General features: G+C 46.4%; 1 protein-coding gene across 1 annotated transcript in view; it reads right to left on the reverse strand.

The window, feature by feature from the left end:
* LOC142075068 (homer protein homolog 1-like) overlaps window positions 1-9,041 on the reverse strand; it is a 139,350-nt gene extending 130,309 nt beyond the window's left edge. Inside the window, exon 1 of the mRNA XM_075136073.1 lies at window positions 8,925-9,041. Within this exon, the coding sequence (XP_074992174.1) occupies window positions 8,925-9,026 (102 nt within the window). The 5' untranslated portion in view covers window positions 9,027-9,041. The remainder of the gene's footprint in view (window positions 1-8,924) is intronic.
* Between the last annotated feature and the right edge of the window lie 4,224 nt (window positions 9,042-13,265).

Genomic DNA, 13,265 nt, shown 5'->3' on the forward strand with positions numbered 1-13,265 from the left:
TCTACAATGCTAGGTGTACCGAAGAGCGCTCTGGTAAACCCGACTACAATGTCAGTGCACAGAAGTGGGAGTTAGTAATCTGAGCAGAGACACAAGACAAGAAAGAGAAGATAGATGTGAATTCTCTGAAGCTACACAGCAGATCCAGGGTTTCTAATTCAGCTTTTCTGATTCCAAGACCAATATATCTACCAACTCCAGTGACTGAATAGACTATAATCTAAACAAAAGTTTCTTTCCCCTCCATCAAATATGTTTGTTAATTTTACAATAACACAAAAAGTTTCACCTTTATGAATTTTAGTAGCAATGATCAGCAATTTTAATTCACATGAAAATCACAATTTGATGATTAAGATATAATACAAGGGAAACAGTTTGCTGAAAAGGTCCTGAAGATTCATCACCATAAGCTTCTGAAAAGGTCTGTGACTTGGCGTTTTTCTCAACAGATCTGTGTATTCTTCATAAATCACAGCAATCTGAGTAACTGCTAATCAAACATGTACTTAAGACAAAATCTCTACTGTAGCTTTTCAGATTATTTTTTCAACAGCAATATAAAGTTTTAAGCCAAGGGCATACTGAAAACTCCTAGACATCAGTTTGAGGGCAGCGAAAGAATGGGATTGAAACAACTGTAATTAAGAAGGAAGTAAGTATCACTTGGGGAGAGCAAGGAAAGTGAAGGAAAGGACAGATGAAAAAAATCAAAATATTTTCACTGGCAAGGACAACCCAGTGTTGAAAGGCAGGCAAACACAGGCTATGAATGACTACAGCATGATACTTTGCCTCCAAAGAAGCATTCCATGATTAAGGAAAACAAGCTAGTATATGAGAGGTAAACTAAATTAGGATTTATGCTAAATCCTTCGGAATATTAACAAAAGATATTACCATGTTGGTAAGCAAGTGCCTCTAGGACATACACACCAATTTAAATAAATTACAAAGTTTCTAAGTTCACTGAAGCAATGACACATGCACAAATGCACATGCATATATTCAATATTAACATCACTCAGAATTTCCTGGGTTTGTGTTGCTTTGTAGAAATGAAAGCTACCAGATTATGAAAGGAAGAAATCTTAAAAGCTTATCACACTGTCCAAACAAAGCAAATGTACTGGTTCTCTTTTTAATGGTTTTCTGACAGGCCCATGCTTATCCTTGGATAGTGACAATTACTTTCTCAAAAGGGCTGGTATGATTTTTTTGTTTATTTAGCTTTTTTTAATAACAAGCTGTCCTGGTTTCGGCTGGGATAGGGTTAAATTTCTTCCTAGTGCTGTGTTTTGGATTTAGTATGAGGAGAATGGTGATAACACACTGATGTTTTCAGTTGTTGCTAAGTGCCCTCCTAGTCCAAGGACAGCTCCCGTGCCTACTGACTGAGCTAGGTACACAAGATGGGAGGGAACATAATCAGGACAGCCAGCCCAGCTGGCTAATGGGGTATTCCATACAATGTGACGTCATGCTCAGTATATGAAGGGTAGGCGTGATCCAGGAAGTACCGATCGCTACTTGGTTATCGGTCAGCGCGGGTGGTGAGCAATTGCATTGTGTATCACTCATTTTGTATATTCTATCATTATGATGATTATTATTTTCCCTCTTCTGTTCTATTAAACTGTCTTTATCTCAACCCACGAGTTTTTCTCACTCCTACCCGTCCGATTCTCTCCACGTCCCACTGGGGGGGTGGGGGGAGTGAGCGAGCGGCTGCGTGGTATTTGGCTGCCTGCCAGATTAAACCACGACAGTCCTTTTTGGCGCCCAACGTGGGGCTCAAAGGGTTGAGATAACGATAGATCTGACCAAAGTGTGTTAAGGCAAAATTGTTATAAGCATCCATTATATTGATTGGTCACAATGTTGATGTATTGGCTGTCAAAGTTCTGGGGCTGGCTCTCAATGTTGGGTCATGTAATACCTTGCTTGCAGTATGTGTTCCCTTTTGTGCTGTTTATCATTATTCGGAACTGGGCCAAGATTATAATTTCGCTGCTGTTTTATGAGGTGAAAAAATCATTGATCATAAGTATAATCTGGTATCTGTACTCGGCACTGCCGTCATTTCTGTACCTCGGGAACCACCTCTTAGAAATTATTGGTAATTGCACTTGCTTCTCCTCAGAGAATGAATTTAAGGGGGAGACGGGATGGGACACTCTCTCCCACTTGTTCATCTTCCCTTCCATATCGTCAGAAACTCCTTTTTCTTCTATCCTCTTCACAAAGATGTCCACAATATTCCCTGAGAATTTTGAATATCCTTGGGATGTTCAAACAAGCATGTTCATATTGCTACTATGTCTCCTGAATGTGGTTCAGGCCTTGTTTAGGGTTAAACAACTATTCAGGAATACTGTCCAGAGATCAACCCACAGGAACAAGAAAAGAGGGAGGGCAAGCGGCGTTGCCTCATCGGGGCGGGTGGAGCGGCGAGTCTCAGGGGCGGCTACAGACATGGTGCCTACTCAAAATCCCACGACAGGCACTGCGGCTACTTCAACCCCCACAACAACCCCTGTGGCTACTCAAACCCCGACAACAGTCACCGTAGCTTCTCCAACCCCTGCGACAGGCACTGCAGCCACTCAAGCTCCGGCAACAGGCACTACAGTTACTCCAACCCCCATGACAAGCACTGCAGCTACCCAAACCCCAGCAACAGGCACTACAGCTGAACCAGAGGACCAATCCTTGCTGGTATCCGTTGCCCCTGTACAGAAGAGGAAATCTTGGAAGCGGAGGTCAGGTCGTTTAGAAAGGGATGGTGGAAGAGCAGGGCCATCATGAGGAGAGGAGGAGGAAGAGGAAGAACTCATAAACGAGACGGAAACCACCCGATCCCTATCCCTGAGTGAGCTGCGAGATATGCGGAAAGATTTCAGCCGTCGTCCAGGCGAGCATATTGTTACCTGGCTGCTCCGATGCTGGGATAATGGGGCCAGTAGCCTGGAATTAGAGGGGAAAGAACCCAAACAGCTGGGATCCCTTTCTGGGGAAGGAGGCATTGACAAAGCAATTGGAAGAGGGACACAGGTCCTCAGCCTCTGGAGGCGACTGCTGTCAGGCGTGAAGGAAAGGTATCCCTTCAAGGAAGATGTTATATATCGCCCAGGCAAATGGACCACTATGGAGAGAGGTATCCAGTACCTGAGAGAACTAGGCGTGCTGGAGGTGGTTTATAGTGACCTGGACGATGACGAAACACCCAAAGATCCAGATGAAGTCCAGTGCACGCGACCCATGTGGCGGAAATTACTACGGAGCGCACCAGCGTCATATGCCAAAGTGGTGGTAGTATTGTGCTGGAAAGAGGAAGAAGCACCAAAGGTAGATGAGTTGGTTAGCAATCTCCGGGAATATGAAGAAACTGTCTCCTCCTCCTTTGTCTTAGCTGTGGAGAAACTGTCCCGGGAGGTCCAGCAACTAAAAGACGATAGGTCCTATTCTCCACCTGTATGGACCAGTATCTCAGCCATTAAGGGTCAGCGTTCTTCTGCTCAAGAGAGAGGATATAGAAAGTGCACACCACGGGGCACCCTGTAGTTTTACCTGCGTGACCACGGAGAGGACATGAGGCAGTGGGATGGAAAACCTACCTCAGCCCTACAGGCACGTGTACGTGAGTTGCAAGGAAAAAAAATCACACAAGGGGGTTCTCCCAGGAAAAATGCTGCTCCAGTTTTCAGGAAAAACCTGTCTCACGATGGTCCAGTTTCCAGTGAACAGTTCCCCAGACAGAGTAGAAGGGCTGATCTTACTTTGGATTGTAATGAAGGAATTCTTGACTCATGTTTGCAAGAAGTGAGAAACAGATATTATGACCAGGACTAGAGGGGCCCTGCCTCCGGCCAGGTGGAGGAAAGGGACAACCGGGTTTACTGGACTGTGTGGATTCGATGGCCTGGCACATCAGACCCACAGGAGTATAAGGGTCTCGTAGACAACAGTGCACAGTGTACCCTGATGCCATCAAGCTATAAAGGGGCAGAACCCATTTGTATTTCTGGAGTGACAGGGGGATCCCAAGAGTTAACTGTGTTGGAGGCCAAAGTGAGCCTAACCGGGAAGGAGTGGCAGAAGCACCCCATTGTGACTGGCCCAGAGGCTCCATGCATCCTTGGCATAGACTACCTCAGGAGAGGGTATGTCAAGGACCCAAAAGGGTACCGGTGGGCTTTTGGTATAGCTGCCCTGGAGACGGAGGAAATTAAACAGCTGTCCACCTTGCCTGGTCTCTCGGAGGACTCTTATGTTGTGGGGTTGTTGAGGGTTGAAGAACAACAGGTACCAATCGCTACCACAACAGTGCACCGGCGACAAAATCGCACCAACCGAGATTCCCTGATCCCTATCCATGAGCTGATTCGTGAACTGGAGAGCCAAGGAGTGATCAGCAAGACTCGCTCACCCTTTAACAGTCCCATACGGCCAGTGCGAAAGTCTAATGGAGAGTGGAGACTAACAGTAGACTACCGTGGCCTGAACGAAGTCATGCCGCCGCCGAGTGCTGCCGTGCCGGACATGCTAGAACTCCAATACGAACTGGAGTCAAAGGCAGCCAAGTGGTACGCCACAATTGACATCACTAATACGTTCTTCTCCATCCCTTTGGCAGCAGAGTGCAGGCCACAGTTTGCTTTCACTTGGAGGGGTGTCCAGTACACCTGGAACCGACTGCCCCAGGGGTGGAAACACAGCCCTACCATTTGCCATGGACTGATCCACACCACACTGGAACAGGGGGAGGCTCCAGAACACCTGCAATACATTGATGACATCATTGTATGGGGCAAAACAGCAGAAGAAGTTTTTGAGAAAGGGGAGAGAATAATTCAAATCCTTCTGAAGGCCGGCTTTGCCATAAAACGAAGTAAGGTCAAGGGACCTGCACAGGAGATCCAGTTTTTAGGCATAAAATGGCAAGATGGACGTCGTCAGATCCCAATGGATGTGATCAACAAAATAACAGCCATGTCCCCACCAACTAGCAAAAAGGAAACACAAGCTTTCTTAGGCGTTGTGGGTTTTTGGAGAATGCATATTCCAGATTACAGCCTGATTGTAAGCCCCCTCTATCGAGTGACCAGGAAGAAGAACAACTTCAAATGGGGCACTGAGCAGCGACAAGCCTTTGAACAAATTAAACAGGAGATAGTTCAGGCAGTAGCCCTTGGGCCAGTCCGGGCAGGACAAGATGTGAAGAATGTGCTCTACACCGCAGCCGGGGAGAATGGCCCTACCTGGAGCCTCTGGCAGAAAGCACCAGGGGAGACTCGAGGTCGACCCTTAGGGTTCTGGAGTCGGGGATACAGAGGATCCGAGGCCCGCTACACTCCAACTGAGAAGGAGATATTGGCAGCATATGAAGGGGTTCAAGCTGCTTCGGAAGTGGTTGGTACTGAAGCACAGCTCTTCCTGGCACCCCGACTGCCGGTGCTGGGCTGGATGTTCAAAGGGAGGGTCCCCTCTACACATCATGCAACCGATGCTACGTGGAGTAAGTGGGTCGCACTGATCACACAACGGGCCCGAATAGGAAACCCCTGTCGCCCAGGAATCTTGGAAGTGATCACGAACTGGCCAGAAGGCAAAGATTTCAGAATATCCCCGGAGGAGGAGGTGACACGAGTTGAAGAGGCCCCACTGTATAATAAACTACCAGAAAACGAGAAGCAATATGCCCTGTTCACTGATGGGTCCTGTCGCCTTGTGGGAAAGCATCGGAGCTGGAAAGCTGCTGTATGGAGTCCTATAGGACAAGTCGCAGAAACTGCTGAAAGAGAAGGTGAATCGAGCCAGTTTGCAGAGGTGAAAGCCATCCAGCTGGCCTTGGACATTGCTGAACGAGAAAAATGGCCAGTACTTTATCTCTATACTGACTCATGGATGGTGGCAAATGCCCTGTGGGGGTGGTTGCAGCAGTGGAAGCAGAACAACTGGCAGCGCAGAGGTAAAACCACCTGGGCTGCCGCACTGTGGCAAGATATTGCTGCCCAAGTAGAGAACCTGGTTGTAAAAGTACGTCACGTAGATCCTCACGTACCCAAGAGTCGGGCCACTGAAGAGCACCAAAACAACCAGCAGGTGGACCAGGCTGCTAAGATTGAAGTGGCTCAGGTGGATTTGGACTGGCAACATAAGGGTGAATTATTTATAGCTCGGTGGGCCCATGATGCCTCAGGCCATCAAGGAAGAGATGCAACATATAGATGGGCTTGTGATCGAGGGGTGGACTTAACCATGGACGCTATTGCACAGGTTATCCATGAATGTGAAACATGCTCTGCAATCAAACAAGCCAAGCGAGTAAGGCCTCTTTGGTATGGAGGACGATGGTTGAAATACAAATATGGGGAGGCCTGGCAGATTGATTATATCACACTCCCACAAACCCGGCACGGCAAGCGCTATGTGCTCACCATGGTGGAAGCAACCACCGGCTGGCTAGAAACATACCCTGTGCCCCATGCCACTGCCCGGAACACCATCCTGGGCCTTGAAAAGCAAGTCCTGTGGCGACATGGCACCCCAGAAAGAATTGAGTCAGACAACGGGACTCATTTCCGAAACACCCTCATAGACACCTGGGCCAAAGAGCATGGCATTGAGTGGGTCTATCACATCCCCTACCATGCACCAGCTTCTGGGAAAATCGAACGATACAACGGGCTGCTAAAGACTACGCTGAGGGCAATGGGTGGTGGGACATTCAAGCATTGGGATACACATTTAGCAAAAGCCACCTGGTTAGTCAACACCAGGGGATCTGTCACTTGAGCTGGCCCTGCCCAATCAAAACCCTTACGTACTGTAGATGGGGATAAAGTCCCTGTCGTGCACATAAGAAATATGCTGGGGAAGACAGTCTGGGTTACTCCTGCGTCTGGCAAGGGAAAACCCATCCGTGGGATTGCTTTTGCTCAAGGACCTGGGTGCACTTGGTGGGTGATGCGAAAGGATGGGCAAGTCCGGTGTGTACCTCAAGGGGGTTTGATTTTGGGTGAAAATAGCCAATGAACTGAATTTTATGATGTCAATTGTTACATGATATTGTATATCATTATTTCTATGGTTGCTATCAATGGTACAGCAGTGAAAATCACCCAGATTAATGAAGAATGAACTAACTCCGATGAAACTGAGCAAAGTGCAACAATGATAGAACTGAACGAGTGCAGCAGTACCGAAATGAGAACTGGCTTCAGGATGCAACAGCCCAACACCACACACCATCTTTCTGGCCCTGAAAGACTGTTATAACAGATGGAGCCCAAAGTCGTGGACTAAATGAACTCAATGGACATTTGTATATATTTATGTATGTATATGTATTATATGTATATATGTGTGTATATGTATTATATATGTATATATATAAAAAAGATAGTGGTGATTAATTGAAATGTATCGAAAAATGTGAGACCTAAGCATAACGTAAATGGTATGGAATAAGGGGTGGATACTGTCCTGGTTTCGGCTGGGATAGGGTTAAATTTCTTCCTAGTGCTGTGTTTTGGATTTAGTATGAGGAGAAGGTTGATAACACACTGATGTTTTCAGTTGTTGCTAAGTGTCCTCCTAGTCCAAGGACAGCTCCCATGCCTACTGACTGAGCTAGGTACACAAGATGGGAGGGAACATAATCAGGACAGCCAGCCCAGCTGGCTAATGGGGTATTCCATACCATGTGACGTCATGCTCAGTATATGAATGGTAGGCGTGATCCAGGAAGTACCGATCGCTACTTGGTTATCGGTCAGCGCGGGTGGTGAGCAATTGCATTGTGCATCACTCATTTTGTATATTCTATCATTATTTATTATCATTATTTTCCCTTTTCTGTTCTATTAAACTGTCTTTATCTCAACCCACGAGTTTTTCTCACTCCTACCCGTCCGATTGTCTCCCCATCCCACTGGGGGACGGGGGGAGTGAGTGAGCGGCTGCGTGGTATTTGTCTGCCTGCCAGATTAAACCACGACACAAGCCAACCATTATTCCTTACTGAACCATGCATTATACATTCCTTTTTATTGCATTTGGGTTTCCAGATCTCTTGTATATTTCAAAGATGAAAATTCTCTGCTTAATGTAGAAATATGTTTTTAAACTGAAAATGGAATTCCTCATCTGGAGAAAAACAACATTGGCTTTTACAGGTTCCTGGACTCATCTACCAGAGTAGTATCAATTGGGATTTTAGAAAGGGTGCTCACAGGAACCATACCATCACTTTGAGAAAAAGGAGTTACTGCTTTCCTTGGATTAAGGTGGACTTCCCTCCTGCACAAGTAGATGAGAAAACAACCTTATAAGGCATTGAGTTTCTTTAGTAAAAATTTCAACTTTTGTATTCCAACAAGAAAATGTAGTTTTCTTTTACATTGAATATTTTTCCCACTAGCTTTACTTTAAGCCTGCACATGTTGAAATATCTGAAATTTGATGCACTATACAGCAGAAAAGTGAAAGGGAATGTGGCTTGAAAGACAAAAATGTATCTGAAGACTACCAACAATTTTTTTCTAGGAGATCTAAACACAAAAGAAACACTACATAGTCCACTCCTTTAAATTCTATCATGAAAAACTGTAATGGAAGAACAACTTTAAAGAAGAGAAACCTAACGAAACCTAACAAGTGAATACCTAGAAAGCATTAACAGCATACACTGTGATAGCTTAAATCTCCCTCCTTTCCTCAATCAGTTAAAAGAAAATTCATAGGCAACAAAGTGTTATAACAATATTGTCTTATCTTTTTACATTATAAGGATGGATACAGAACATTTTTTGTAAATTATTTTTAAATAACAGTAGTGAGCACTGAGTCAAGATACAACCAGCAGGAATCAAATACTCTTAAGCTGCTTGACTGGCTGAATAGTCATTGGTGATACTTACTTTTGAAAGGTGATGTTCAGATGAAAATCCCAAGCCATAGACTGTATTTGCCCTGCTGTCTGCCCATTGGCCAAACTTCTGGGATGTTTTAGTAAATGTCATGTTGGGGGTGATAGTGCTATTTATTATTGCCTGAAAAAAAAGTAATAGTTGTAAAAAAGGGGTTCTGAGGTTTTGATTTTTTTAAAAAGACTACTCAATAATTGAAAATGCCAGTATTATAGACAAGTATCTGCGTGCACTGAATGAGACAAACTTGCAACTAGGGAACAGTTTTCTTCTAATTCAATCACAGTTAAAATTACGAAAGCATATATTAGCATACATTCTTTAAAAGGAACAAAAGGGGTGGGCACCTGTTTGCAATTGCAAACAGTCATTTAATAGATAGCAAGTCTAAAAAAAAGTCCTTTAAAGCATCCACATAGGCTAATGATATCAGAATAGAAGAACTAGCGAAGTCTTTTTTTGTCTCACAAGTGTATTTCTTTGTCCCCTAAAGCAATGCCTCTCAAGATCCACTGTAAGCTCCACAGTTGCATTCCCCCCATTGCATATGCAATCCTCACTGGGAAACATGCCATAAAACAAGCAGCACAATTTATTTTTAAGTTTCTGTATTGCAAGAATCCGTTTTTCCTTTATACACACACAAACATGACTAACAGTGACAGGGTCTGTCCCGGTTTCGGCTGGGATAGGGTTAAATTTCTTCCTAGTGCTGTGTTTTGGATTTAGTATGAGGAGAAGGTTGATAACACACTGATGTTTTCAGTTGTTGCTAAGTGCCCTCCTAGTCCAAGGACAGCTCCCATGCCTACTACTGAACTAGGTACACAAGATGGGAGGGAACATAATCAGGACAGCCAGCCCAGCTGGCTAATGGGGTATTCCATACCATGTGACGTCATGCTCAGTATATGAATGGTAGGCGTGATCCAGGAAGTACCGATCGCTACTTGGTTATCGGTCAGCGCGGGTGGTGAGCAATTGCATTGTGTATCACTCATTTTGTATATTCTATCATTATTATTATTATTATTTTCCCTCTTCTGTTCTATTAAACTGTCTTTATCTCAACCCACGAGTTTTTCTCACTCCTACCCTTCCGATTCTCTCCCCGTCCCACTGGGGGGGTGGGGGGAGTGAGCGAGCGGCTGTGTGGTATTTGGCTGCCTGCCAGATTAAACCACGACAGTCCTTTTTGGCGCCCAACGTGGGGCTCAAAGGGTTGAGATAACGATAGATCTGACCAAAGTGTGTTAAGGAACAACTGTTATAAGCATCCATTATATTGATTGGTCACAATGTTGATGTATTGGCTGTCAAAGTTGTGGGGCTGGCTCTCAATATTGCGTCATGTAATACCTTGCTTGCAGTATGTGTTCCCTTTTGTGCTGTTTATCATCAGTCGGAACTGGGCCAAGATTATCATTTTGCTGCTGTTTTATGAGGTCATAAGATCATTGGTCGTAAGTCTAACCTGGTATCTATACTCGGTACTGCTGTCATTTCTGTACATCGGGAACCACCTCTTAGAAATTATTAGTAATTGCACTTTTTTCTCCTCGGAGAATGAATTTAAGGGGGAGACGGGATGGGACACTTTCTCCCACTTGTTCACCTTCCCTTCCATATCGTCAGAAACTCCTTTTTCTTCTATCCTCTTCACGAAGATGTCCACAATATTCCCTGAGAATTTTGAATATCCTTGGGATGTTCAAACAAGCATGTTCATATTGCTACTATGTCTCCTGAATGTGGTTCAGGCCTTGTTTAGGGTTAAACAACTATTCAGGAATACTGTCCAGAGATCAACCCACAGGAACAAGAAAAGAGGGAGGGCAAACGACGTTGCCTCGTCGGGGCGGGCGGAGCGGCGAGTCTCAGAGGCGGTGGGCAGCAGGAGATCAACCCCGGCAACAGACACGGTAGCTACTCAAAACCCCACGACAGGTACTGCGGCTACTTCAACCCCCACAGCAACCCCTGTGGCTACTCAAACCCCGGCAACAGTCACCGTAGCTTCTCCAACCCCTGCGACAGGCACTGCAGCCACTCAAGATCCCGCAACAGGCACTACAGTTACTCCAACCCCCATGACAAGCACTGCAGCTACCCAAACCCCAGCAACAGGCACTACAGCTGAACCAGAGGACCAATCCTTGCTGGTATCCGTTGCCCCTGTACAGAAGAGGAAATCTTGGAAGCGGAGGTCAGGTCGTTTAGAAAGGGATGGTGGAAGAGCAGGGCCATCATGAGGAGAGGAGGAGGAAGAGGAAGAACTCATAAACGAGACGGAAACCACCCGATCCCTATCCCTGAGTGAGCTGCGAGATATGCGGAAAGATTTCAGCCGTCGTCCAGGCGAGCATATTGTTACCTGGCTGCTCCGATGCTGGGATAATGGGGCCAGTAGCCTGGAATTAGAGGGGAAAGAACCCAAACAGCTGGGATCCCTTTCTGGGGAAGGAGGCATTGACAAAGCAATTGGAAGAGGGACACAGGTCCTCAGCCTCTGGAGGCGACTGCTGTCAGGCGTGAAGGAAAGGTATCCCTTCAAGGAAGATGTTATATATCGCCCAAGCAAATGGACCACTATGGAGAGAGGTATCCAGTACCTGAGAGAACTAGGTGTGCTGGAGGTGGTTTATAGTGACCTGGACGATGACCAAACGCCCAAAGGTCCAGATGACGTCCAGTGCACGCGACCCATGTGGCAGAAGTTGGTACGGAGCGCACCAGCATCGTATGCCAGTTCGTTGGCAGTACTGTCCTGGGCAGAGGAAGAAGCACCAACGGTGGATGTCTTAGTTAGCAGACTTCGGGATTTCGAAGAAACTGTCTCCTCCTCCCTTGTCTCAGCTGTGGAGAAACTGTCCCGGGAGGTCCAGCAATTCAAAGGCGATAGGTCCTATTCTCCACCTGTATGGACCAGTATCTCAGCCATTAAGGGTCAGCGTTTTTCTCCTCAAGAGAGAGGATATCGAAAGTACACACCACGGGGCACCCTGTGGTTTTACCTGCATGACCACGGAGACGACATGAGGCAGTGAGATGGAAAACCTACCTTGACCCTAGAGGCACGTGTACGTGAGTTGCAAGGAAAAACAATCACACAAGGGGGTTCTCCCAGGAAAACTGCTGCTCCAGTTTTCAGGAAAAACCTGTCTCACGACGGTCCAGTTTCCAGTGAACAGTTCCCCAGACAGAGTAGAAGGGCTGATCTTACTTTGGATTGTAATGAAGAAATTCTTGACTCAGGTTTGCAAGAAGTGAGAGACGGATACTATGACCAGAACTAGAGGGGCCCTGCCTCCGGCCAGGTGGAGGATAGGGACAACCGGGTTTACTGGACTGTGTGGATTCGATGGCCTGGCACATCAGACCCACAGGAGTATAAGGGTCTCGTAGACAACAGTGCACAGTGTACCCTGATGCCATCAAGCTATAAAGGGGCAGAACCCATTTGTATTTCTGGAGTGACAGGGGGATCCCAAGAGTTAACTGTATTGGAGGCCGAAGTGAGCCTAACCGGGAATGAGTGGCAAAAGCACCCCATTGTGACTGGCCCAGAGGGTCCGTGCATCCTTGGCAGAGACTACCTCAGGAGAGGGTATTTCAAGGACCCAAAAGGGTACCAGTGGGCTTTTAGTATAGCTGCCCTGGAGACGGAGGAAATTAAACAGCTGTCCACCTTGCCCGGTCTCTCGGAGGACCCTTCTGTTGTGGGGTTGTTGAGGGTTGAAGAACAACAGGTACCAATCGCTACCACAACAGTGCATCGGCGACAATATCGCACCAACCGAGATTCCCTGATCCCTATCCATGAGCTGATTCGTAGACTGGAAAGCCAAGGAGTGATCAGTAAGACTCGCTCACCCTTTAACAGTCCCATATGGCCAGTGCGAAAGTCTAATGGAGAGTGGAGACTAACAGTAGACTACCGTGGCCTGAACGAAGTCACGCCGCCGCTGAGTGCTGCCGTGCTGGACATGCTGGAACTTCAATAAGAACTGGAGTCAAAGGCAGCCAAGTGGTACGCCACAATTGACATTGCTAATGCCTTCTTCTCCATCCCTTTGGTGGCAGAGTGCAAGCCACAGTTTGCTTTCACTTGGAGGGGCGTCCAGTACACCTGGAACCGACTGCCCCAGGGGTGGAAACACAGCCCTACCATTTGCCATGGACTAATCCACACCGCACTGGAAGAGGGTGAGGCTCCAGAACACCTGCAATACATTGATGACATCATTGTATGGGGCAACACAGCAGAAGAAGTTTTTGAGAAAGGGGAGAGAATAATTCAAATCCTTCTGAAGGCCGACTTTGCCATAAAAC

This window comes from Calonectris borealis, chromosome W (genome assembly GCF_964195595.1).
Source record: "Calonectris borealis chromosome W, bCalBor7.hap1.2, whole genome shotgun sequence".
NCBI classification, from domain to species: Eukaryota; Metazoa; Chordata; class Aves; order Procellariiformes; family Procellariidae; genus Calonectris; species Calonectris borealis.